Source organism: Paroedura picta, chromosome 7 (assembly GCF_049243985.1).
Source record: "Paroedura picta isolate Pp20150507F chromosome 7, Ppicta_v3.0, whole genome shotgun sequence".
NCBI lineage: Eukaryota > Metazoa > Chordata > Lepidosauria > Squamata > Gekkonidae > Paroedura > Paroedura picta.
The window spans coordinates 72,286,909-72,314,003 of NC_135375.1; the positions used below are offsets into that span (position 1 = coordinate 72,286,909).

At 42.3% G+C, this 27,095-nt stretch overlaps 1 protein-coding gene and 2 long non-coding RNA genes across 7 annotated transcripts in view; 1 reads left to right on the plus strand and 2 right to left on the minus strand.

Annotated features, from left to right (window-relative positions):
* Positions 1 to 27,095, plus strand: part of KANK1 (KN motif and ankyrin repeat domains 1) — a 123,051-nt gene that overhangs the window by 62,937 nt on the left and 33,019 nt on the right. For 3 of the 4 annotated variants that reach the window (XM_077344884.1, XM_077344886.1, XM_077344885.1), the window contains exon 2: positions 11,101 to 11,217. The exons of the other annotated variant lie outside the window; for it this stretch is intronic. In XM_077344884.1, coding sequence (XP_077200999.1) covers positions 11,181 to 11,217 — 37 coding nt within the window. In that variant the 5' untranslated portion in view covers positions 11,101 to 11,180. The remainder of the gene's footprint in view (positions 1 to 11,100; positions 11,218 to 27,095) is intronic. 4 annotated transcript variants of the gene reach the window in all.
* Positions 1 to 27,095, minus strand: part of LOC143841109 (uncharacterized) — a 71,147-nt gene that overhangs the window by 35,214 nt on the left and 8,838 nt on the right. The gene's annotated exons all lie outside the window — the stretch shown is intronic.
* On the minus strand, positions 888 to 26,266 carry LOC143841108 (uncharacterized). Of its 2 annotated transcripts, XR_013232562.1 has the most exons (4): positions 26,067 to 26,266; positions 20,824 to 20,966; positions 19,363 to 19,553; positions 888 to 1,167 (listed from the first exon to the last, which is right to left on the minus strand). It is a non-coding gene; the product is annotated as an uncharacterized LOC143841108 (long non-coding RNA). The 2 variants fall into 2 exon arrangements; XR_013232561.1 differs by lacking the exon at positions 888 to 1,167 and having other exon boundaries at positions 19,046 to 19,553.

The following is a 27,095-nucleotide window of genomic DNA, read 5'->3' on the forward strand; positions in this document are numbered from 1 at the left end:
GACTCCCACCCAAGTCCTACTAATATGAAGGCTGTTGTATGCAGTCCAGCAGGATGTATTCTGACTTCCTTCTGCTGGGCCAGACAGACCTCCCTTGTATGTCAGTATCTCAGGGTCAATGCACTGGCTCAGGACTTGAAAGCCAAAGAAAGTGCTTCATCACAACATCAAAGCGCAACATTTGTCAGCTTGACTCTTTCAGATGTGAATGGTGCAAAGAGTCCTTGCACAAGCTAGAACTGGATGCATCAAAAGCCTGTTTTCAGTATTTTAGTTAATTCACATGAAGCTATGTTGCCGTGGGACTTCCCTCTTTTTTTTTTGGAATGGTTTGATCTGCTGCCCCAGCCTTAGCTTCTCATCTCATAAGGTAAATGAATTCTGAATGCCTCATGAAAATAGCTCTTGTTAGCGTCCCCGAATAGGCCAGCTTACTTTAGCTATCATATGATAACATTAAGCTATACTTAGAAGAGGGTTAGTCCTGTCGTCCTCAAGATATAAAAACTTGATTTTGGTGTGCTAACCTGCAGTTGTCCTCTCCTTCCTGGGACTTCTAGCTTTCAAAACTCATTGAAACTATCTACAGTATGATGGCAGCAGGTAAGGAACATAGCGAAGTAGGATCATGGTCAAATTATATCTTTATAATCTTTAACATTAGCTTTTATAAACAGAAAGTGATAAGAGGTATGTATAGCATTTGATAGGTGAAAAGTTAAAGTGTAAGGCCTACGGGAGAAGGTTATTTTAACTGCATGAAGAATGCTTTGAGGTAATAAAATAATCTCTTATTCGTTGTTTTTTCCTGGCTTTAAGAAAGGGACAGAATTTCTAGGTATTCTAGACCTTATTAAGATATTTTAATACACACACACACATCTTGAGTAGCTAATTCATATAGCTGTCCATTGCAAATTATTTCAGAAGGAAGCCACATGCTTCGTATTATGTAGTAAAAGTCATTTCAAGCTGAGCACTGAAGCTGGAAGTTCAGTGTCAGGGAATTAAGAAAATAACTGAAAATAACCTAGTTTAATCTTTTAATATCCACAGAGAACTAGAGGAGTTTTGACTCTTGAAAGCTTATATCCTGGAAATCTTGTCTTTAAGATATTACTGGACTTGGATCTTGGTCTTCTGTTGCAGGCCAACATGGCTGCCCCCCTGAAACAAAATAGAACCAATGATTTTGTCAGATCATGCTACTTCTTGTTGTGGAAGTCTATTTTGTTTCTTTGTTTGTTAATTTATATACCACCTTCCCTTGTGGCTCAGAGCGGAGCCACCTAGAAGAACATAAGGATACAGTGCAATTCGATAGTCATCTAAGCGTCATATTCACAACAGTAATAACATAGAACGATGGTTTACTAATATTCCATAACCAGTGGCAGTAATGTTAAACATATAACTATGACTCCAAAGGTTGGTCAGTTCAGGATTCAGGTAAATTTACCTCTTGGTAAATTATTTTGTGCATGAGTAAACCTTATTAAGATGTTTACCTATCCAACAAACAGTCTGGGAGGAAATGTATCATAAATTGAAAGATAATTTGATTATTTCAATCACGCAATTAGAAAACGAGCATGAAATTTTATTTACAAAGTAATATATTAATTTTTTTTATTTACAATTAAATTTCTGTACCATCCCTCCCCTAGATGGGCTCGGGACGATTTACAACATAAAATGGAAACAACAAAAACATCAATTATAGATAATTACAGGCATGTAAAGCATAGCTACTAAATAATTGTAAAAAGCATAAAAGCTTATCACACATTGTTTGGCAGTCCCCTTGGCACACCGAGAAGCAGCCACACTGATTGTGGGGAGAGGTGATAATTTTACCACCTGCTTTCTGATTAATTAGTAATGCGGATTTTAATGGGGATTGTTGTTTTTATGTGAGGTTTTACTATTAACCCGTCATGGGATGGCTTGCCGTGAATGGCAGGAAACAAATCTAATAAATAAATAATAAATTAAAAACCCCAAACAGAACTCACAAGTAATAACAGCTATACTTTCTTATTTACTTTAACAGATAGCAAAAGAAATACATCTAAATGTTTGTAGAATAATATCAGAAACTCTATAATGACCATATTAAGTTGTCTTATACCGAGCACAATTGATGTTCATTATTGTAGCTTCTGTGCAGGCTCTCATTAAGGCCGGCATGTGTGCAGGCCAGCTGCAGAAAAGATTTCCAAAGATTTTAGTAGGCTAGGAGTGTTCCTACCCTCTCTGTTGCTTTCCCATAAGTACAACCCTGTTTTATTAATTAAGGTCAGTACTTTTTCTGAATGACAGCAGCTCTGTTAAGGCCTCAGGTATCACTTACTACCTAATGATTTTAACTGAAGTGACAGGGGTTAAACCTGATTTTTTTTTTTTTTTTTTGCATGCCAAGCAGATCCTCTACCCCTGAAGAGAAGGCCATGGACTCTGTGCCTTGTTGTTGGCTGTCCAAAGGAACTGATTGACCACTGTGTGAAATATAGACGGATCATTGGTCTTTTCCAGCAGGGCTTTTCTTTAGCCATAACCCCTTCCAAAATCTAGATTCTTTCCCCCAAAAGACAGTATTTTCATAACAGAAATATATGATTTTTATAGATAAATTACTGTGGGAGCAGGCAGGTTCTCCCCCTGTCAGTTTAAACCCCATTAGGTCTCAGTGTAGTGGTTTGCTACTAAGTGCCTCCTTCCTACTCTCAGTTGTCAGACCCCTGTCCCCTCTTCTCCCCTCCACCCCACTAGTCTTCCTGCCTGCTGCTCAGCCATTCCATTCCATAATCACCTAGGACTCCTGCCCTCCCTCTCCCTCCCTGAGCACTTCTTAAGCAGGATGCTGCCTACATGCTGCCCATTCTGATTCCATGCCGCCTGTGCCACCACTGGGCCTTCTGCCACGAGCGTCTCCCATCATTGTGGCTAGATTTGCATGAGCAAGCCTCGCCTCCTCATCCCGGCTTTAGCAGCAGGGCAGCTGCCCCTTTACTTAGGAGGAGGGAGGGAGGTTGCCTGCCTCCCAGCCCGCCAGGCAGGCGGTGGAAGGCTGTTTTGTGCTCTCCCTTCCTGGGCCTGATCTGCCATCTCCTGGGGAAGGAATGCTGGGCTGCTCCAGTGGACAGGGAGCGCCTGTGTCTGGTGGTTTCTCTCTCTCTCATGGCAACGCACGGGCTAGGCTGGCCTTGCACTCTGGTGGCGGTGCTTTTCCCATGCTGACCACGTCCCATAAGGTGCCGATCCTAGTGACTATCCGCAGCAGTCGCGACAGGAAAAGGAGAGGAGAAGTGATGGGGATCTGGCAACTGAAAGGAGGAAGGGAAGGAGGCACTTTTGTGTCATAAACAGTGACTTATTGGACCTTGAATTCCCAAAACTGTTTCCCTCTCAACATCATGCTAAATCTGGTTTACAAATTCAGACTGGAAGGATGGCTCATTATTTCCATGATTTAAATAACCCTTTCCCTCCCAGAACTTTTATGTTGGCCCGTATGGATGTTCTCTCCTCAATGGTGTTAGTTGGGAGATATTGGTGGGTTCCATTTCAGGAGAGGCTAGGGTTCTGCTCTGTAAACTCAACGGCTGTAACTCAGCATATCATTCCATATTGCCAACTTTATGAGGTTCCCCATAAAGAACCCTTTCCCCCTTTACTACATTTCAAAGGTCTGGTTGTTGCCCAGATACCAGAATATCACTGGAGACCTGATGACATCATTTCCTGTGTGTGCCAGAAGTGACATCACCATATTGCTGGCAATGCCAGCCTAGGCCTCTGTTTGTTGCCAGTAAGCCTTCCCCCACCTCCACACTCACACAGGTTGCCACGGGGTACCTGGCAATCCTGCAGTGAAATTTGAATCTCACAGATTAATCCTGTTATTCCAAGTGCTCCTGCAGTATGTGGTACCTTTGTTTCTGACATCATGTACCTTGTGTTAACAACAACAAAAAGATCTCTCATATGCTTTCAGCTATAAAAAGAATAATAGCAAAGAACTATTGGAAACTTTTTAAAAACCCTCTGGTATTATTGTTTTATTCACTTTTATATCTGTTCCATGATGCTGTATGATATTTTAATATATTGTGAAAATTGTGTGAAAAGTAAGAACTTGGTTTAGTTTGATACAAACCTATGTGAACAGATTGCTGAAAGGATGTAATTCACTTCAAAAATTGATTTTTGCTTTATAAACAATGTGTTTAAAAATGTGCCAGTTACACAGGCTGCCAATTCCATAGAAATCAGTGGTGCTTATTCAAAGTAGGCTTCTTTCAGGGACATGACTTTTGTGTTCCATGCAGTGTTGGGAGCACCTTAAATGTTTCAAATTTCTTTTCACTGGGCAAGAAGAATTCTTTTACAGTCTTTATTCTACTAACTATATTGAGGGATGAGTTAACAAATAGTTAACAGATATTCAAAGAAAGGGCATCTTGATTCAGTAACTTTACTATTGAGAACCTAGTTTTTGTAGATATGAGTCCTTGGCAGTGGTCTTCAGCCTGGGCTTGGTCCAGTATTGCAGTACAAATAAATATGACCCTTAGACCTGAACATTAGTTAAGGGAATCAGCGTCTGATTGTAGCTTGGACAGTATTCTAAGATGCAAGAAACTATCTGAACAGCATACTAGCTAATATCAGTATAGACTATAGCCCTGCATTATCTTGAAAGCATGACTTGTTCAAACTTGAAAAAAAAATTTTATGGCTGAAAAGGAAGAGCATATTGACCAAATTCTGGGGGCTTTTTGCACGGCTTCAAAATCGCACAATGGTTGCCAATTGGAAACGCTATTGATTTGCCATAACGCACGACGTCGTAGACAATCTGCAACACTCCTGAAACCGATCAGCAAAAAGCGCTTCGTTGTAGCGCTTTCAGGGGAATCCCAAAAAGTGGATTCACCCTCCGGAAAGCGCTACACTCTTGCAAACAATCTGCAACACTAGCGATAAAGACCTGTGCGTTAACATTGTTGCGGTTTCTTCAAAGTCCCTCCTCCTGAGCCTGTCCTCCAAACTTCCGGCGAAGCGATCGCCATTTTTTTTTCTCCGAGCGAGCAGGGATAAACGCACCAGTGAGCCTCTTTCTGTTTAGAGGCTTCCCTGGCTTCAGTCCTTCACCTTTAGTCACTAAGCACAAACCACATAAAAGCCCGTTTGCTGAAATAAAGTCCCTTTATTTTTTACACATTAATTCAGCCGAAAATCGGGCCCGTGAGAGGGGGGGGATTTTTTTTTTATCACTCGAGGCAGCGTGGCAACGATCATACGATCAAACGACAGCTCACATTAGGCAGCTGGATGGGTCTCTCCGTTGCAACGAATCTACACAGATTCGTTACAATGGGTCTGTTTTTTAAAAAAAAAAACCTTTCTTAAAGGGAAAGGGGCTGTTTGGGAGCATGCTAACGGCTGCCCATTGGCTGCTTGACGGCCAGGGGCGGGACGAGCTTGGAAATAGCGCTTCCTTTTCTGCCGAGACCGGAAGCTGTGGGAAACGCTACAAAACGCAACTGGATTCCACTACAAAGGCAGGTATGCATAACGACGAATTCCACTATTTTAAATGGCGATTTTTCGTTCAGTGACCAATTTGCAACAAAGATCCCGGTGCGTAAAGCCCCCTGGTGTTTCCTTCACACCTGCGCATATTGCCTCCGGATACAATTGAAAAAATGATGCAAATCAACAGTGGTGTAAGAAAAGCAACTTATCTGGTTCTGAGTGCAACAGCAGGAATTAGCTGTGAGCCAACGGATTGTGTCTGATCTGCATCTGGCTCATTTAGTTTGTATTTTCTATCCACAGTGTAGATCAGGCTTTCTCAGCCAGGATGTCGTGACGGCCTTGGAAGGGTTTCCTGAATGGGTGGGAGTATATATATCTTTTAAATTTGTTAAACATTAACCAGGTGATATCATCATATATGGTTTGTCAACCTACCCACTGCTCTCACAATGGCCAGTGATGGACCTGGAGGGGGTGGGAAGGGGATGGCCTGGGGTAAGCGTTTACATAGCTATGCTTCCCAACCATATTTTGCATGATCATACCACTTCTGGGGGTTCTCAAAGCTTGGAGAATATTTCAGGGGTTTCTCAGTGGTAAAAAAAAGTTGAGGAAGGCTGGTGGAGATACTATTTTGGAGCAACATAAACAAGTACATACTTGTTACCCTTTCAGTAAGCTTTGAAGGTATTAATCAATTTAAGTATCTCTTGCCCTTAATGAGTTGTAGCAGTGATATTTTTAAAAACTGAAAACTGGAATATCCAAGATTATAACAGTTTATGGACTACAAAATCCTCGCAAACTGCATATTTTTACTTTTACTATTGATGGTGAATGTGAGGTTGATGTGATTTCATAGGAAATGTTGTAATCTGTATGGAAAACTGTCCAGCCAGATATTCACTATATTGTGGTTACATGGCTCCAGTGTGTTTTCCCCAAAATGTTATGTTTATTACTCATGTTATGGATGCTAAAAACATAATGTTTGTATTTTGAAACATGTTTAAAGATGTATAAAATTGTAAGTTTTCAGTTGGTAGGAGACTATATAAAGTCTGTGTAAGTACACTTTTCTTTAACAAAAATATGACTTCTCTTTTCACATCAGTGGCTGACTTCACAATGGAGTTTTGAATAAATTGGACTTCTTTTAAGAACATTAAAATACCTTTTAAGGTATTTCCCAATATCTTCAGAACCTGCGCAGGGGTGAAAACTCAACAGATCAATTTGGCTTGCTTGAATTATTCTGTCTAGGCTACTAGTAGGGTTTTTTTTTTCACTTGGGGGGAGCGTGGCAACGATGAAATGGCAGCTCAAACACACCTGCCAGCTGGATGGGTCTCTCCGTTGCAACGAATCAACGCAGATTCGTTGCAACGGGTGTGTGTGTGTTTTTTTTAAACCTTCCTTAAAGGGAAAGGGGCTGTTTGGGAGCATGCTAACGGCCGCCCATTAGCTGCTTGACGGCCAGGGGCGGGACGAGCTTGGCAATAGCGCTTCCTTTCTAGTGATTTTTGCCGAGACCGGAAGCCTGTGGGAAACGATGGAAACGCAACTGGATTCCACTACAAAGGCAGGTATGCATAACGACGAATTCCACCATTTTAAATGGCGATTTTTCATTCAGCAAACAATTTGCTACAAGGATCCCGGTGCGGAAAGCCCCTCACTAAAGCCAGTTTAGAGTAACTCTGCATAGGATTGCACTGTGAACTAAATGAAGAATCCTGTAAAGATGTTCTTTCAGTCATAGTTTTATATCTGTTCTGAGCACCTTTTCCTGCTATATTTGAACTGATAAATGCTTCATGGCCACTTTATGAAGTGGAGAAAATGGTACTTGGATTCTTTCCCCCAGAAGTTCTTTAGCTACCTGCTAGAATGGTTTCTTCTTTGAAAAATTAAAATAACTAAAAGCAATTTTAAAGATAAGGTTGAATGCCTCATTTCTGCATTATATGGCATAGAAAATCCTCATATAACTACCACAAAAATTTAAACCTGCTCTAAATATTCTTATTCTTAATTTCTCAGTCTATGTTCCTGCAGATTAAAATCATTTGCTGCAAGGGAGATGCGAGAGAGAAATTAAACTATAAACTGGGAGGCTATTTTCTTTTCATTACTGTGGCTTATTCAGAATAACACAGTGCTGAAATTTATAGTGGTGTATATCCTTTCTGTGCATCTGTGCATATAGTGGTGTATATCCTTGCAAGCCTTGCCCACTCGCTGAACAGTTTGGTCTTTGTACATTGCCCTTGTAGAGATGAACCTGGAAGAAGTGATTTTTAAAGTAGCCAGTGGGGAATTGGCTGGAGGCAGGGCCACAGATTCATATATAGTTCCCTTCTGGCATTTGGCTATTGTGGGTAAGCTGCATATGAGGTTGTGGCTTTGGCTCTCCAGGTTGCTGTGTTGAAGAACTGAAAATTCAGTCTTTAATTTGAAAACAGATACCACTAGTAAATGGGTATATAATGCATTTGCATACTATTTGAATTATTAAAACCAAAAGAGGGGAAGAGTTTTCAGTTACCTTTAAATGAATGACAGACCTGTACACTAGTGGCTGTCAGCCTTTAGTATCTTATGTCCTCGCAGTCTCTCTGTCAGAGAACCCACCATGGTAGAAACACCCCCCCCACACACACACCCATGGATATGTTTACAGCATTCTGCTATTAGATTTATCACTTAAGGTTAACTTTTAAGGACGTGAAAAATGGCAGTAGTATTGTTGCCAGTAATTTTGTATTTGTATGGCTTACAAAAACACAAATAATTGCATTAGTAATTGAAAATTGTAACAATATTATTGGATATATACATTTTACTGCTATCCATTTGGTGCCTCTTAATAATTGTGAAACAGCCTTGGGGGACAAACGGTCCGGCCTCTCCAGGGCCAATCAGGGTGCAGCCAGCTGCACCCTGATTGGCCCTGCCCCTACAGCTCCTGCCTTCCCTGACCGAGTTGGAATAGGGCCAATTAGGGTGCTGCCAGCTGCACCCTGATTTGCCCTGCCCCTACAGCTCCTGCCCTCCCTCACCAAGCCCTCACCCCTTGCGTCACAGACATGCCTGGCTGTTAGAGCCTGGCACGTCTTTGACTCTGCCACTCCACTTACAGGGCTCCAGGTCAGAGGCCACATGGGGGAGGGGGGAGAGAGGTCGCTTCCCAAAGGCCTGGAAAGCAGAGGCCCTGGGGTGTGCTCTTCAGGCCCCAGGAAGCCATCCGGCCGTGTGGGGGGGGGGGCAGGGAGTGCTTCCCAAAGGCCTGGAAAGCAGCAGGAAAGCTCACGGGGAGGACCCTTTCAAAGCCCGTTCTTCTGAATGGCCCTTGAAGCCAGTATATTAACTATAAAAGAAAAAGTTGATAAAGTATAGTAGCATTACTGCAGGCAACATGAGTTCCAAAATAAAAGAAGGTTTGTAACCTGTGGCTGCCACAGATGACACATGATGCAAACTTTTAAAAGGTAGATCTGCTTTGCCCTTATTTTCTAAAAATAAAGGTAGCGTTTTTTCTCATGTAACATTGCTGTATCCTGTACCATATGAGGTAGGTACGTACGATTATTTTATACTGTTAATATTTGCAGATGAATGTAACTATTCCCAGCCGCTTACCATGAATAAGAGAAAAAAGTACATTTATCCAGTTCTGATTTCAGGCTGCAGTGTAACTGACAAATCTGTAACATGGAAATATTCCTTGAGTCAGTGGCTGCTTCTGCCTTTATGGTTATCGGAACACAAGTTCAAACAGTTTCCAGAAGATACAGCATAGCATTGGCTTTCCCCCTTCCCCCTCCCTTTTTGACTTGTGAAGACTTTAATAGGCTTCATGCATTGGTGAATAAACACTTGGTATTTCCCTCTTTTGTGGAAAAGGAATTTCTTCTAATGGGCAACAGTTCACATGATGCCAAGCGATCTAAATGCCAAGGCTTTTTGGCACTGTAACCTGCCAGGCAGAGAACACTTTGTGAATACTGAATTAAAAATGCTTTCTCCTCCCACAGCATCATCCTGTATTAAGAATAATACCAATGGCCAGTCTGTACATGTTTTTTGCATTTACCCTGAAGTCTTCAGAACACTATAATCTTGGGCAGGCATGGGACAAACATGTAACGGCACAGGACAGAAAGTCTAAAGTTTTGTCCTGAGATAGTCAGAATTTATTCTCTTACAGTCCATGACTGTAGAAAAACCACATAGAATATGAGATATAGCGTAAAACCCTGAGATAGTCTTTCTTTGAACATACTGCATTGTATGAACTTTAAAACCCTAATATCCATTGTGCATAGTGAAAACATACATTTGGGCAGATCTCAAGAGTAAGTGGTGTCTTCTGGAAGCGTGGTTTGTATTTTGCAGATCAACCTAATTTTATAAGATTGTAACTCCTTGGTTTTGGTTACAGTCACCCGTGGTTGGCTTGAGAGTGACTGAGTAACAGAGAATACTGACCATGCACAGTGACTTTTTCACATCTATGATTAGAACTGTGTTCTGTAGTCTGAGGTTTCTATTGCTGCACTTGTGACCATGGGAGATTGGCAACATATCTCAGATAAATAAATGATGAATGAATCCAACTCTGTGTGTCCAAAGTTGTACTTGGGGGATGTAGTATAGCTAAGACGAGACTGTAGTCTTGGCAACACACCCCTCCCCCCTTCCCTTTTCATGCAGGTGTGTAACAGAGGTCTCTGGTATCACTCGGGTAACTTTCTCATGCTGTCAAGTGTCTTTCCTACTTTGCATTTTTCTCTTCTTTGTATTAAATTACAAATAATGAGTCTCAAACTGGCAAATTTAAAGCTTCTGGAGGACAAAGCCTGTTGAACAGCCTGATAACTGAATTTTTCAAATGAAAATGAGCATTGTTTGGTGGTGGAAGCCGTTTGCTGATGGCTGGCCAGTGCCTGCTTTCTCATCACAACCCTGGTTATCCTTGGAGGTCTCCCGTCCAAAAAGTATCCAGGGCAGACCTTGCTTGCCTTTTGAGATAGCCTGGGTTATCCAGGTCAGGGCAAAAAAGACCTTTGTTTAGGACTATAGAATCAAAGTGAAATAACAAATGTGAAGCAAATGTTTCATGAAGCCTACTCTGTGTCTTTGAGTTTGTCCAGAATTCAGTGCCTTGTCTTTTTTTAAAAAAAACTAGTTTTTGTCTTTTGGTGCTACATTAATATTTGCACAGCAGAGTTTGCTGAGTGTGAGTAGACTTTAATTAATGTCCATGCCCAGTTCACACAGCTATTCTTAAGCATTACGTTCTGGTAAAACAGCTCCCATTCACTTTGAAAAGAAGAATCAGGCTAACCATCAGGGCTGACAAGAGGTTAAGCATTCTACATTGGAAGCCACTGCTCTGAAACCACTTGGCTCTGTAAATCCATTCTTAAATAGGAATTAGAAGCTGTTAATGGTTGAGTTTTAGGACATTAGTCTGTATTTGAAATGTTTATAATTAAAGAAAAGTGATTTTTGAAATGCAGGATTTTGATCTCTCTCTTTTTTCTGTTTCAGGTTGCATGCCTGGTTGGATTTGATGCATGAAATTTGCATGACTCCTAACGTTCAGTTTCTGGATTTGACAGTGAACAAGCATGGCTCATCCAGTGAATGTTAATGGCAGTTTTACAGGTAACTTCTTCTATCATAAGTAATGTTTCACTCCTAAATGATTTCTCTAAGTTTGTGGTTCAGACCATATTATTAACACTGATGATGTCTGTGCAACGTTCCTCCTTCCTTACTCTCTCCTGATAGGTAATAGTAACATAGAATCTGTGTTTGCTGTGTTGTGATTTCCATGCTAATGATCTGTGCTTTTTAGTAAGCCAGTGTATAATCACATACACTGGCAGTAAACCAGTTTCCATCTTTAACAGAAAAATTAAACATTGTTTTTGAGTCATTAAAGAATTCCAACTGTGAGGCCTGTGGTACTGTTATAAGAACTGACACCTTCTGTCATCAGAAGGTGTTTGGCAGTGTGAGGTGTTTTAGATGTGCCTCTAGCTTTGTATAGACTCTGAACAATGGATGAGAAAATATTTGCATAGATGAGGCTGATCCCTTCTATGCGTCTTTCCTTTTGTGCATTGCAGGGGAATAGGCACCCAGCAGCTAGTAACTTAACAGCAAGTAGCTGAAAGGGGGTGGGGTGGAGAGGGTTGGTTGGAGAGTAGGTAGAAGTTGTTCAATTTGCCACAGAGGTTTATTTACAATTGGTTCAGCATAGAGGCACCAAATGTATTTTCCCCTCGCTTGCCACAAAAAAGGAGGGGAAGATGAGAGCGTGTGAAGTTAGCAAGAAGGATCAGAAGGATGCAAAGGGCAGGAGTTGCCATGAGAGAATGCTGGCTTACGACCCACTTTCAAACAAACTTGCTGCCACAACCCACTTTTGGGTCCTGACCCACAGGTTAGGAAAAACTGGTCTAATCTAGATGCACTGCAATGACAGAATCTTTTTTGCCCCAAGAAGGGCTACAGTTGGCTTACAAGACAAAGCTGTTGAAAGGGACCCTTGACCATCACCGTCACCTGCTTATTCAACAAGACTCTTGGGTCCAGTAGCACCGTTATACCAAGCTGTCCCTTTAGAGCAGTGGTTTTCAGCCTTCCTAATGCCGTGACCCTTTAACACAGTTCCTCATGTGGTGGTGACCCCCAACCATAAAATTATGTGAGCTGCTCTGCCACCTGGAGCACCTGGCGGGAGTTCATTTCAGTTCAAACTTTATTACAGTCGTTCAGACAAAGTCTCTGGTGGGAGACTGCGCTGCACTGGAGGTGCTGCTGGAGTGGCTGGCAGCCAAGTGCAGGCACCTGCAGGAGGAGCGACAACAGTGGTGGCGACCCCCCCCCCTCGGCCAAGCTGCTTGCCCTGCCGCCACCCCTGTGAAAGGGTTGTTTGACCCCCAAAGGGGTCCCGATCCCCAGGTTGAGAACTGCTGCTTTAGAGGGAGTGTATAACCCCTTCCAGAACAGGAGACATCTTTATTTTTGAGTGAAATTTTCCCCTAAGCAATAGCACCTCTGTTTTGCTGGAATTAAGTTTTAGCCTGTTAGCTCTTGTCCACACCAGAGTGGTCTCCATAGTAGCTTATTCATGATTTCCACTATCATAAATAGATGGAGGATGCTGAACAGATGAGTTGAACCAAAGGCCTAACTCTTCTTTGCTGCTCGTACTCTGCTATGATACTTCATTAGTACAGGGATTTAATATGTGGCAAGAGATGGTTGGGGTGGCCTCTTGCAGCTGAGAAGAGGGGTCTGGAGAACTCTTCAGATAGAAATTGCTTTAATTTCCATCTTCCTGTTCAGAAAGCTTTCAGTCTTTTTGAGAGAGAAGGAATTTTTTTTGTTGAAAATCTAAACGGATTTGCAAGGTATGAATGGAATTTGTGGTGTTACCATAGGGTCAACTGCAATGTAATTCAGTTTTTGCCTCAATATTATTCAGGTTTGCCATCTCTGACTTTTTACAAATGGTTTACATAGTAGTAAACAAAGAGCATTGCCCCAATTTATACCATAAACATGATAGCTGCACGTGCACCAGTATCATGTTCATATTTAGCTCAATAAACACAATTTTTTGCCTAGTTGAGGTTTCTTGCATTTGCATTAAAGGGTGTTCAAAGGATACTGGGATGGCACCAACATTGAGTGTTTGTGGTAAGCCTGACCTTTGCAATGGATATGAATTTGGTCTATGACTGAGATGTTATCCAGGATTCAACTGTTGCATAGAAAACATCCTTGCTTTCATTCAGACTTACAGCAGGTTATTTGGCACTGCTGCACAAAGTTACTGTTTTGGTTACAATTCCTTCTTCTGTCTACATGCAAGTACATCAAAAGATTCTAGGCCCAAAACCTTAGTTGCGCGTCTGAATCTGTAACCCACTACGGAATGAAAACTGGTTCTAAGAGGAGTGACGGTTTGAAAAATGTAAAAATGAAAAAGCTTATCTGTGACTTGCTTCTTGGGCATTGTTGAGACTTGCTTCATTGTATGCACCCTTCAAGCCCATCATTCTAGTCTGCTATGTTTGGTTTTGTGTGCGCCTGTTTATTCAAATGCTAAGCATTTCATAATGTCATTGGACTCCCAGGCACGTCTGGTATTGTTACTGTGCTTTGCCGGGTGAGGGAGACTAGTCTCATAATGAGCAACAATTTGGGCGTTGAGAGTATTGAAACAGGTTTCTTAATTATACTGTGTTCAAGGAGTGGAAAGTCAAACTCTAGAGGTGGAGGATTCTTTTCCCCATAGAACACCCTGAGAATCAATGACGAAGGAAGGGACTAGTGCATGTCTGGGCTTCAACTTCATTGCTGGAACTTAGGAAGCTTGTGGTCTTCAGCTGCAATCCCAGGTGTAAGTTATCTGAAAGTGCTCTGGTGCTAGGTTACAGTGGTGAAGGCTGTATCCTTCAGGCAATTACATATTGTTGCTTTTCTTCTGGGGTCCTTTTGAAAATGTATTCAAGACATATGAACTAGAATCTGCAGAAAATATTGTTGGTTAAAGGTTTTGAATATAATTCTGTCGTATGTTTTGCATGTGCATGAGAGCACTGTGGGAATGTTCATGTGTTTAACTATGAATAGATCATTTGTGGCTCTAAGATGATATTAACAACATAGCTTTATTGAATAAGCTGCAAAAGGAGGTGCTGTTTATAAACTTATACAGTCATTGCATAATTTATATTAGGAATTATAATAGATCTTATATTAGGAATGATGCAAATAAAATGCTGTATCTATTGCTTTCTAGTTGATTTTTGCAGTGACCTATGGAGTACTTTGTCACAGAGGAAAACAGGATGTGATGGCATCTACAGGTCTGACCCATGGATGCTGCCATTTTAAAGATATTTTAAAATGCTACAAGGGGACCCACAGCATGCTCTGCTGAGGCACTGCTGTGTCCCTCCTGTGCCTGAAACAGCCATGAAAGAACATGCAGCCATTTCAACACGAGGAGGTGCAGGGGGAGCAAGTGCACCTTCTGTCCTGCGCACCCCATCAGGATCAGGCCCTCGTGGCATTTTTAAATCTCTTTAAAATGGCAACCAAATCTGTGGTTTGGACCTGTGGATACTTTCATATCTATTTGGCCCCTGAGATCCTCAGTTTTAACTAGAAAGGATGCAGTTTTTGAAAAATATTGGGTAACTTTAAAAATCTTAATGATTCACACATAATTTAATTGATAATGGTTCATCTGCTCACCAGTCAGCCAACATTCCCAGGGCTACCTGCAACAAAAACAAAAGTGCACCTGTCCATGTAGATTGTTTTCTTTCTAGAAAGGGAGGAATCCAGTTTTGTCTGGCAACTCCATGGGTATGTGTGTGACACAAGGTGGAAGAGTAAGCATGTGTGAGCAGGCTTCTGATTTCAGTTAATTGGAAGTTCTTTTTTCTTTTCTTTCTTTTTTTTTTGAGAAAGAGAGAACATGCCACTTCAAATTCATTCCCTGTCCCTTTCCCAGATGGCTTTCTACCCCTTTGCAATCACTGTTTCTCTTGCTTAATGTCTAGTGTGGCACCATGCCCATCTTTTGGTTTACCACATTAAATGGATCATGTGTGGGAATCTAAAAGCCATTCTATGTATTAATGCATAATGAAGTGGTAGAACTCCAATTGCAACATTTAGTTTGCAAATGGAGTATCATAATTTTGAACATTTCAATATGTGAGAAACTGTTAGACTTTTCATTGTTTTCCACAAGTTTGTTCTATGCTAGAAATCTTTTTGGGTGAGAAAGGCATGGAAAACTAGGGTATATAACCTTCATTCTGAAGTTGTATAGTCCAGGATTCTGCGTTCTGGGGTATTGTGTAGATCTGTTGTTGGGGGTCAGCTTCTAGGGAAAAGTGAGAAGTATGTACCCTTTCTTCTGATCCTGGCAACAGGACTAGTGCTCTGTATTAGACCTTAAGCAAGATAGAGATTTTCTGGAAAAGGAAGGGCAAGGGGCACATCAGAAACAGTCCAGTGGATGAGGCCTTGTTGGCAAACTGTTGTTCTTCTAGCATTCGAGCTGCCGTCAGGTTTGCCGTTATGCAGTTTGCAGGAACCATGGTGTTTATATTTCATAACTTCCAGTGCTATATAGATACTTCCATTGGCATCACAGTTATGGGAAACTTTATTAGCTTTTACCACGTCTAATAATGTATCCTGGTTTGACTTGTTCATATGGCCCCCCAAAAAATCAAGTGTTGGCCGTTGAGAAGGAGAGTGGAATCTGCTGACAGAGGGATGTAACTGAGAGAAACTGTACAAGATCACGAACAACAGAGTGTTTGGGGAGTTAATCATTTTGTGGCAACACCATGGCTGTCTAATAAGAGTGTACCTTTGTGCCAGAGTCACCCAGCAAATTCCATGGCAATTTTGAGCTTGGGTCTGCCCAAACTAGCAGAATGGCACATCCCTTTATTACTCTATGTGGATGTGGATGATTCTCTAGTATTATCTAGAAACCCACGTGGGTTTAGGAGAGCCTTAGTCAGCCTTGCTGCATATGGCAAAGATGAGTAACTGACAATTAACTATCAAAGTAATGGCTTTTGGCACTTTCCAAAAATCTAGAAAGTAGTCCATAAATAACTACAGCATTGAACAGGTAAAATGTTTTGACTATCTAGGAATGATCCTGCAGGGAAACAGCTCGAAATTTGCCCATAGTAACCATACCTAGATCTGCACATAACATTCTTGAGTTCCTTTAGAACAAAGATCACCATTGTGTCCCAGACACTTCAAAGTTTGTCAGGTCAAGATTCTAGCCCAACTACTTTATGGTATGTGCCTAGGCCTCCCAGCCATTCAGAGAGGTACAAACAAAGTATACATCTGTACCTGAGTGGTATGCTTTGGTAGGTATATACTATATTTTATTTCCTTTGTACTGTTCTGGTGTAGACCATAATAAATATGTATACATGCCTGGGTCTCCAACGGTCTAACTACTGCATTACTGTGGCTCCCATAAAAACTATTTCATTTAAACAACAGCAGTTATCCAATACAGCAGTGGTCCCCAACCCGCAGGCCGTGGCCCGGCGCCGGGCTGCGAAGGCCTCGGCGCCGAGCCGCGGCTCCTTCTTCCCTCCCCCCCTGAAGCGAGAACCTCGCCAGACTGCAAGCAAATCGGCCGCCAAAGCGGCCGATCAGCTCGCAGCCTGGCAAGCTTCTCGCTTCTCGCTTCGGGAGGGGAGGGAAGAGAAGCTTGCCGAGCCGCAAGCTAATCGGCCGCTTTAGCGAAGGGGCCGGGAGGGGAAGCCGAAGCCCTGCCGGGTGCAAACGCACGTGCGCGGCAGTCCGCACATGTGCGTTTGCGCTGGGGCTGCCGCACGTGCGTGGGCCCCCGGGCCACCCTCTCCGCCCACTACGCCGCAGCGGTCCGCAGCAAGCGGAAGCTTGCGGACCACTGCAATACAGCACTGCTATCAAGTTTTTCTCTCATCAGAATCAATTTCTGAAGGTTCAGTAGCTTCCAGTTCTGAGTTTCCACTTTATCTTACTAGATTTCAGATTTGTACAGATTCAAAACAAACTCTTAATGGTGTATATAAATAATGTTTACAAACAGATCATTTTAAATGCGGCAAAATTCAAAATAATATGAAGCAGCCAAAAGATTTTGAATTATGTGTATCTTCAGTTGTAATTATTTAATGCTATAATTGATGTACAACATTTTGAGGTAGTTAAGGCAGTTAAAACCAACAAAAGTAATGTTTGGGGGAAAGTGGGAAGTAGAGAAATTCTTGGAAATGTGAGGATGGAGCCTGGGGAAGATGGGGACCTCAGTGAAGTACAAAACCATAGACTACTCTCCAAAACCATCCATTTTCAGTTCTCCAGGGAAATTGATCTTTGAAGTCTGGAGGTGATCTGTAATTCCAGGGGATATGCAGGCTCCACCTGGAAGCTGGCAATCCTAGGACTTTTGAAAATCTCCCTCCCCCCAAAAAAATTGGGGTTCAGTAGACCCGAACAAAAAAACCCAGACAGGAATAGGGCACCCCTACTCCCACCACTAATTATATTATGCCATCGGTAATTAGTGAGTTATAAAAGAAATGTTGGGAAGCATTTCATGTAGTAATTGCATAGTCTATGTATTGAATGGCTTTGCTAAGTTCTGGGTAAATTATGTTATGTGAAGCAATCTGTTATAATGTATAAAAGCAGTCCTGTAAAACTCATAGCAGTAGCTTTTGCTGCTTTGTGGAGAACCATGTTAACAAGATTGTAACTCACATCATCAGAAGGAAATAATGCACTGTATTTTCTGACAAACACATCAGTCTTCATAGGGGGAAACTGCTAGCTGGTATAAAAGGACCTGATTTCTCCTGAACTTATTCTTCCATATGAGCTTTTTTCTGTCTTTAAAGGAATAGATCCCTTTCCATGCTACCTTTGAGTGCCTTCTCCCATCATATTCATTTTTTCCCTTGTTTCAGTTCATTCTCTTCTTTCTCTGGGAATAGGCGTTGAATGAAGGGTGTACAGTACACACCCTCCTCTTTGTAAGTTTTCCAAAAGTGTGTAGGTGTATTAATTAACAATGATGTCTTTCTCAAAATATTGAAGAGCAAACAACTTTCAGAACAGGTAAGCTCAGTAACAAAAGCAATGATCATTTCTACAAGTGTATTTTTGTACATCTTCCAATATAACTTAACTGGAATATTACCTTATGACTGTTGAATGGCTTAGAAGTCCTGTCAAGAGCTATCTGCTGTAATGTTTATGATCACACTGGGTTCTGTTTGCAGCTGGAAGACAGCTCTGCCTGCAACCTCATAAGCAAGTATACTTACAGGAGATGTCTGAGTTACACACAAAATGCCCAATTGCAGTTGAAATATATTCCTGTTGAGATACTTGGCTACCTTGCTTGGTATTTTAAATCCAGTTTTATAAATTATAAAAACTGAAAATGTGTCTTGCTTTATATATATATGACTTGTATAAAATCATAAAACATTGCTTGATCCTCTACAGCAGTGGTCTCCAACCTTTTTATCACCGGGGACCGGTCAATGCTTGACAATTTTACTGAGGCCCAGGGGGAGCGTAGTCTTTTGCCGAGGGACGTTGCCGCCTGAGCCCCTGCTCCACTTGCTTTCCCGCCGATGCCCCTGACTTCACGCCACCTGCTGGGGGCCACTGCCAGCAGCAGCTTCGCAGTGACATGCTGAGGGGGAGCCCCAGCCAGGGCGGCCGCTGGAGAGCACCAAATGTGAGCTGGCAGGGCAGCCCCCGAGGCAGTAGCGGGGGAGGAGGATGAGGAGGAGCCGTAGCCCGGTACCAACAGATCGACGGAACCAGTCCCGGTCTCTGGACAGTGAGTTGGGGGGCCACTGCTCTACAGTCTAAACAATTCACAGTTTAACAATTTAAGTTTTACATATACTAAATATTTTTAATTTAATTGCATTACCACAATTTTAATTGTGCTAGAAAGGAAGATACAAACAGAGTCTGCCTCTGGAATGGAACCAAAACCCTGTCATATAAAGAAGGATGTGCTGATTCCCAAAATGGTGAGAAAGAAGATCAGAAAGATGTGCTTTAAAAAAATTGAAGGGGCAGCATTAATCATTATCATCATCATCTTTATTCTTGTAACCTACCTTTCCCATGAGGCTCAGAGCAGGTAACATCAAAAGTAAAATACAGTTAAAAATAACATTAAAATACGTTTAAGTTAAATTTAAAATATTTTATAGTCCATACCTCTGAAATTTGATGGAATGAAATACAACTTTCCTGAAGGGACCTTTACAAAATGTTGACAAGACATGGGTGTTCTGTTAGTATAAAAAGCAGAGAGGAAAATGCAATGCTGAACGAATGCTTCTCTGGTCACTGTAGCAAGGCCAAATGGTTAAAGCAGAGGAAACATTTCAAAGGTACAAGAATTCACCCTGTTGAGAAGAAACAGAGGAGTCTTACCAGCTTGTAGCTAACTTTTAAACGTATGCTTCCCCACTTTAAATGATAGAATAAATTAATAAAGCAGATTCTGTGTTTTAAAAACAGCATATATATGATATACCAAAGTTTTCTATGTGATCCCAGTAATGTTTCTATCCAGTGAAAAACAGAATGGAAATTAGATGGGATAGAAGATGTTTTTAAAGAGTATAAATTAAATAGGTAGACAGGTATGCCTAAGTGCAGCCTCTTATATAAAATCTATCCTGTCTCCGGCCAATAGCCCCATATTTTTCAAGTGACAGCACTCAGAATATAACAGTTTACTTGTTCTTTTATAACCCTTATCAGAGGTCTGTGCCAAGCCAGAGAATAGCACATCTCTCACATTCAGGAAGTAGCTGTAGTCACCCAAAGTATTTGTTGTTGGCATCAAATAACAGTTGATGCCGCTTAAGATAAAATTGGTAGAAGGACAGGTGCTTGAGCTGCCAAATAAATTTAGGTCCTGTTTCAAATTGGTAAACATTTAACCCTGTGGCTGACTTGGCACTGTGTGAAAGAGGCTAGCTTTTTGGAAAAGAATATCTGATAGGCATATCTGTTGTGCAATTATACGGTGATGTCGAAACAGCTTATGATGCACTTGTCATCCTTTCTACTTTGTTTTTAGATTGGAAAACTGCAACCCCAAATCAATTAATTACTGTGCAGCCTTAGCAATGAAGTGGCTCTATCAAGGCTGAAGTTTTGTAATCAACAGCTGACTTCATGAGTCACTAGGCCTCCACAGGCAAGGGGGAAAGGTAGGCTGCTGAAACACATTCAGTTTCAGAACTAGTCAGTTATCTGAGATCAGCAATTGAATTTGTACCCAGAATGCTGCAGTCTACCCAGCCTTTTCCCCTCATTTGGAAAGGGTCTTAGTATACAGTGATTCTTTTCAAAATGGGAAGATGTTCTTAATTGAATATTTTTAATTACATGTAGCTTTTGAAGTTAGGAATAATCAACTGGGAAACTGCAAAGATATGCTAGGCAGGAATCTATCCCCCCCACCCCCCAAAAAAAACAAACCACTGATCCACACACTGTTCTGGTTTTCCAATTTTGCTGTGTCAGGCTTGCTTCATCTTCCTTTCCACCACTCTGGCTGTGCTCCCTACCCCAAAAAGCTCATTATTCTCCCCATACATGTTTTTCACTTCCCATCTTCTTATGCAATTCACTCTTCACCCAAGCCTATCAACTGACCTTTACCTCAAGGAGGACGCAAAGCTGTGCTGCCGCCTGGCTTTCATTCTGAAGCTAGTCGCCCCAAGTCTTCCAACGACCACACAGGGTAATACTTGGTTCACTTCCAGCGCCATTTGACTGCACGCTGCCCTCCATGTCCAAAACAACTTTTTTTTTAAATGACCAGAATTGTCTTGTAACGCAAAACCATTACAACACACATGGGGATTTTAAAAATGGGCTGTGTTATCGTGCCATACCCCCACCCCCACAGACTGTCCCAGATCTCAGTAAATCCAAGAAAACCAAAGGTGGGTGGGGTTTTGTTTGTTTTCGCTATTTTTGAAATTTGGAGTCTCGTCGTAATGCGGGTAGATGATGGAAGTAATGCTCAGGAGGGGTGGCGGGAGCAATGCCCAACTGGGGATGGCCTGGATTTTCTGTGGACACACAGCCCATTGAAACCTGAGGCAAACTGAGGGCCTGAGTCATGCCAGGCCTGGGACCGCCCTCAACCAGGTCTGATGTCATCAGGAAGCAGGAATTAGCCCCGTGTCTAGACAAGTGCTGAGCTGAGTCAAACAGCACATGCAACCCCCCCCCCCCCTTTAGTGTCTCTCTTCCTCAGATCCTTTAATTTTTCCTGAGAACATACTAGGTTGCTTTTGCAACTCCAAATGGCACCTGGATACACAGGGGTCACTGTGACTGGTGGAAGTGTTGTCCTATCTGTGACATTTTTTGGTTTATATTCTAAATTTTTTAACCCAAGATTTTCCCATGGTTTACAGAAATATCTGCCTTAGTTCTGTATGTTCCTCCACTGTTGATATTTAGTACAAAGAACCCACTTTTAGTTGTTGTTAGGTTATGTCAAGTTGTCAAGCTGTTTCCAGTTTATGGTGACTTTCTGAACAAAGGCCCATCCAACTCTGCCTGCAGTCATTTCTTTAAGATTTTCTAAGGTCAATCCACTTATATCTTTGCTTCTATCCAGCTGACTTGTTCTTTGTCTACCTCTTCTGCTTCCTTAAATCTTACCAAGCATAATCATTATTTCTAATTCGGCATTTGCATGCATTGTATGAATAAAGTATGAGAGTTTTTGTTTACATTCATTGCCTCAAGAGATAAGCTGGGTTAAATTTGGTCCAGAACAGATCGATTTGGTCTTGTTCAAGTCCATAATTCAAAGACATCTATCTTCTCATGCTTTCTTAGGATCCAGCTTTTGTATCCATACATTACCACAGGAAAAACCTTGCTCTGACAATTCTGATCTTTGTTGCCAGTAAAATATCTTTGTCCTTTAAAATCTTCCCCAAGTTTGTAAAAGCCTTTACAAAAGTTTGTAAAAGCCTTTCCTAGGATTAGCCTTCTCCTCACTACTCTTGCACCCTGTCCATTTGTTCTGAATCCCTAGAATATAAAGTTGTCCACTACTACAAAGTCTTTCAGAGGTGAATTTAACATTACTTTTGTCTTCTTAATATTAAATGTTAATGCAATTCCCAATTTTAATTTCCTGACAAAATCCAACAAATCTTCATTCTTTGCTATCAGAGTTGTATCATCTGCATATCTTGTTATTGATTTTCCAAACTCCAATGTAAATGATAGCTGTCATTTCCTCTAATCCAGCCAGTCTTATTAGATATTCATCGTACAAATTAAAAGGATATGGAGATTAAATACATCCTTGTTTTACTCCCTTTCGTCATTTGAATTATTCTGTTTCTCCAAACAGAGTTCTCAGTGTAGCTTCTTGTTCATTCTGAAGATGCCACATTAAAATGATTTGATGCTCTGGTAAACCCATTTTTCTTAAGATGTTCCACATCCTTGAATGGTCTGTGATATCAACAGCTTTCTTGTAATCAATGAAGTATAAGTATACTTCTTTTGAGTATTTTTGATGTGGAAACATCTACATGTGCGACCCCTGGGATGGAAATATCCACAGACATGATGTCCATGGTCCCACCCCAGGAAGTGCGCCGCTACAAGGGGTGGGGGAAGGAACAGCAGTGGTAACAACTGTGGTGGTAGCAGGAATGGTTGTGGCAACAGAGTCAATGGCTGTGACGGCGGGAACGGTGAAGGTGGCTGCAATGATGGTGGCCACCCAGACTCTGCAGATGCCAGCGCAGGGGTTGGGGATGTGCCCAGCCACAGAAGAGGCGGCCTGGATGAGAGGCACAGCAGCAAGAACGGTGCATAATCCCAGGGAACAGGGAGCTCAGCCCAGCAGAGGCAAGGCAAAGTCAGGGCAGCACCTGTCCACTCTGCCTTCCCTGGACCTCAGCGCCTGCCCTGCCCTGGCCCAGCTTGGTCAGCAGTGAACCAGCAGCGCCCCCAATCCCCTCCAGTCCTTCCCGGGGGAGGGAGGGCCAAAGCAGCCTGCAGATTGGGTGGATTTGCAGGCTCAGTTTGGTCACAAACACCAGGTCAGCAGCCAGGTAAGAGCTGCCCCTTGGGCCACTGCTTAGCAGAGGACTTCGGACGGGGAGCAGGATACCCCTCTTGAGTGTGCTGGCAGCAGCAAAGTAATCAAGTTGTGGCAGTTTATGTGTTCCCACATAATCTGCAATAATCTGATTCTTGGTACATTTTTTCTTATCTCTCTATGATCCATCTGATATTTACTATTTCATCACATGCTCCTCTACTTTTCCTGAATCCCACCTCTTCATCAGGTATTTCTCTTTTCATGTATGGTCCTATTCTCTTTTGTAGGATCTTAATTAAAAATTTGCTTACATGATTTCCCTTTTGTTACCCTATTTTTTCTTTCTCTCTTCCTGGCAGCCCACATAGTCTCTCCCCTTTCCTGCTTCCTGCTCTCCCTTCCACTCAACAATCAACCTTCCTTTAATTTGCTTCTCCTAATTTTCAGCTTTATTATTTATTTACACCATTTTCACTCTGCTGCTCTCCCCAGTGGGGACACAAAGCAGCTAACATAATTCTCTTCCATTTTATGCTCAGAACAACAACTCCGTGAGGTAGATTAATCTGAGAGAGACTGACTGGCCCAAGGTCACCCAGCAGCTTCCACAGCAGAGTAGGGATTCAAATCCACTGTGTATATTTTTTTATTTTAGGATTGTCTGCCTGGTCTGTCCATGGCTCCAGTCTCTAGATTTAAGGGTTCACAAATGGAATAGAACTCATGCTGAAAATTAGATGAATTAGAGAGATTTCTTAGCAATCCCTGTTTGTCCCTTTGTATTTAGAACTGCATTCTAAGACCAATAGAGTTCCTGGCAGTATTTGTAGCCTGCTCTTGTGTATTACACAAAGCCACCCTGAGTTGTGGGGATTAGTCCCGATTAAATGTGCGGGGTAGTGCCAGGACTGCTTCATATGGTAACCCACTGCTAATATTGTGGTTTGTTGTATTTTGTATATCTTGAGAAATGTGAGTATGTCAATATTGAAACTTTTCTTGACATTTATTAAAGGTGAATAAACCGATAGTTCTTGAGGGCTGCTTCACCCATGATATACTTTGAAAGTTCATTTTGTACATAAGTTTGGGCACCAGCAAGGATACTGTAAATATAGAACTAAGATAATGCCCTAATGCTTGCTTTCTTTCCCTTTCCCCTATATATCTAGTTAACCCTCTGCATTTCCCTCACAGGGTAAACTGACATCTCTCAAAAGTTCAGAAATACACATGATTATGTTTATTTTCATGATTAATGTGGAAACGATTCTAGTTATGCCAATGTATTTATTTCCTCTCTTTACTGCCTCCTGTGTGAAGTTCAGGGGCATTTAGATTATATTAGCAGCCCCACTGTTGGTTTCTGGATATAAAAATTGTTTTCATGTTTAGCAGCATAGTATTTTGAAAAGAGTTTAGGCTTTCACTGTAACCTTACAGACCTTGCTCTACATTTTGCAGTGGAACACATTTCTTACTTGCAAAGTAATTCTCAGCCCATAGTTTGCAAACCATCGGAATACCTGAACTGAAATCTCCACTCTGATGTGAAGATTGGTGGTGATGGTGGAAAGTGCCTTCAAGTCACAGTTGATAGGGACCTTGTCGGGCAGGGCATTCCATATGTCCATGGACTACAATTACCATGAGTCCCTGTCAGCAGGCAGGGACTCATGGTAATTGTAGTTAGTGGAAATCTGAAGAGCTTCAGCTTGTCCACCTCTGCTGTGGGGTTTCCAAGGCAAGAGACATTCCGCGGTGGCTTGCCATTGCCTGCTCCCTGCATCGCGATCCGTGAACCTCTTCATGGTCTTCCAGCCAGTTACTAACCAGGGTCACCCCTGCTTAATGTCTAAGATCTTATGAGATCGGGCTATCCTGGGCTATCCAGGTCAGGGCTGCTGTGAGCATTACAGGCTGGTGTTGCATTTATCACTCTGTCTTAACCTCTTCTTACTTGTGTGGGATTTTTATGCTGATAAAAAGAAGTTGGGCCTGAACTCTTTTGTGAAAAAGTGAAGTTATAAGGTAATTAATTGATATACCTGTAAGTCAATTAGTATAACATTTTTAATTGCCTTCCCTGCACTTGAACTCTGAAGCTTGCAGACAGTAGCTTACTTTTCTCAAGCAGGGAAGGAGTGATGTGTTCAGTGGTTTCATGTAGTAGCCGTGTTGGTCTGTGGTAGATTTGAGTCCAGGAGCACCTTAGAGACCAACAATATTTTCAAGGTATGAGCTTTCAAGTCCTAAAGCTCCCTTTGTCAGGATGGGGTGGGGAGGGGAGATAGCATTGCCACTGGTGTGCTTCCCCTCCCCCTAGCCCATCAAGCATTTACCTAAAAAATGATTTTTCTGTTTGGTACAGGCGGATTAGGTTCTCGATCCGTTTAGAGCTGTTCATTGCCCTTGTTTATTGTTTTTACTGCAAACATTAACTGCCTTTGTTTTCTCAATTGCACAGTAGTCTAGAAGGCTGCAAGCGTATATTCATGTCATCTGTATCAGTAGGCCTTAATATTCAACTGGCTAATAATTTAGCGGGAGAATGACAATTTAGAGCTATTTCGGAGGCCATTTCCACATAGTGGCCAAAATGGCGGGATGCTTCTCACCTGCAGTAGCTTGATATTTAATCACACTATTCCACCGCCCACACATTACACTCTTTCTGCTGTGCTTTCTCCTCCTCACATGCTGTGCAAGCAGCAAACGTGGGATGGAAACCAGCAGAGGGCATGGCAAAGGCGGCAGAATGCCCGCCCCCCCCCCCCCCCACAATTGCAAAAAGCATAATGTTCTTAGGCGTTCCTACCTCTGTGCAGCCTTCCTGTTTTTGGTCTGCAGACCCTGTCCCATGCACTGTTCTCTTTCCCTGCTGTGCTGCCAGTCCATGTCAGTCCAGTGTACGATCCTGCCCGCAGCTGCTGTTGCTCCGTCGCTCGAGGCATGCGGCTCAGGCTCGCTGAAGGGAAGGGGCTGAGGGGGCGGGCGTTACCTCCCCCCACTGACCTTTCCATCTCTTGAGCAGAGGCAGCAGGCAGCTGGAGGCAGGCTTGCTCTCCGGCTGGGCTCTTTCCACGGCGCACCCCCCCCCCCCCGGCCAAGGTTGTACGCCAGACACTGGAGGTTGGCAACGTCATGTGGAGCAGCTGGAAGATAGTGTCTTCAGATGGTAAACATGACGCTAAATTTATGGTGTGCAAAAAAGCCCTGATTATTCACCCCCACCAACATTAGTACAAAGTACAATTTAAGGTCTGAAGGAAAAGTGGGCAAGCATGATATTGATTGGTGGCTACTGTTGCAAGAAACCTATAAATGGTTTTAAAAAATGCTCATGTCAGCGCTGCTTCAAGACACATCATGCCCTCCTTTATGAATGCACCTTTCCCTGTGAAGACATAACTGATTGATGGCAACTCCAGACAGGGGGGCTTTCAAAGCCAGTGACAAGCAGCAGCCCTTTGCCATTGCCTTCCTCTGCAGAGCCTTCCTTGGTTGTCTCCCATCCAAGGACTGACCCTGTTTATCTTCCAAGAAATGCTGGGATCTTCCCCTTTCCCCTAACCATTCTGATTTTCTCTCTTGCAGTTCTTGAGAATAGGTGCCTGGATCTCAACCATTTCTAGTCAGTAAGCTTTTAGGAAGTATTGTCCTGTCCTTGCTGTTGGCACCCTGATGATATCTCAAATCCAGTTTCTTGTATAATGAAGTGCTAAACAGTGCAGTTTGTAAATTAAAGGGGATTGGTTCTTGCCATAGGAAGTCACTTCCCTGCACTCACCCCTCACTTCCTCCTATCCTGTTTTTTCTGATTGTGCTGGCATCAGCTGCGAGGAAA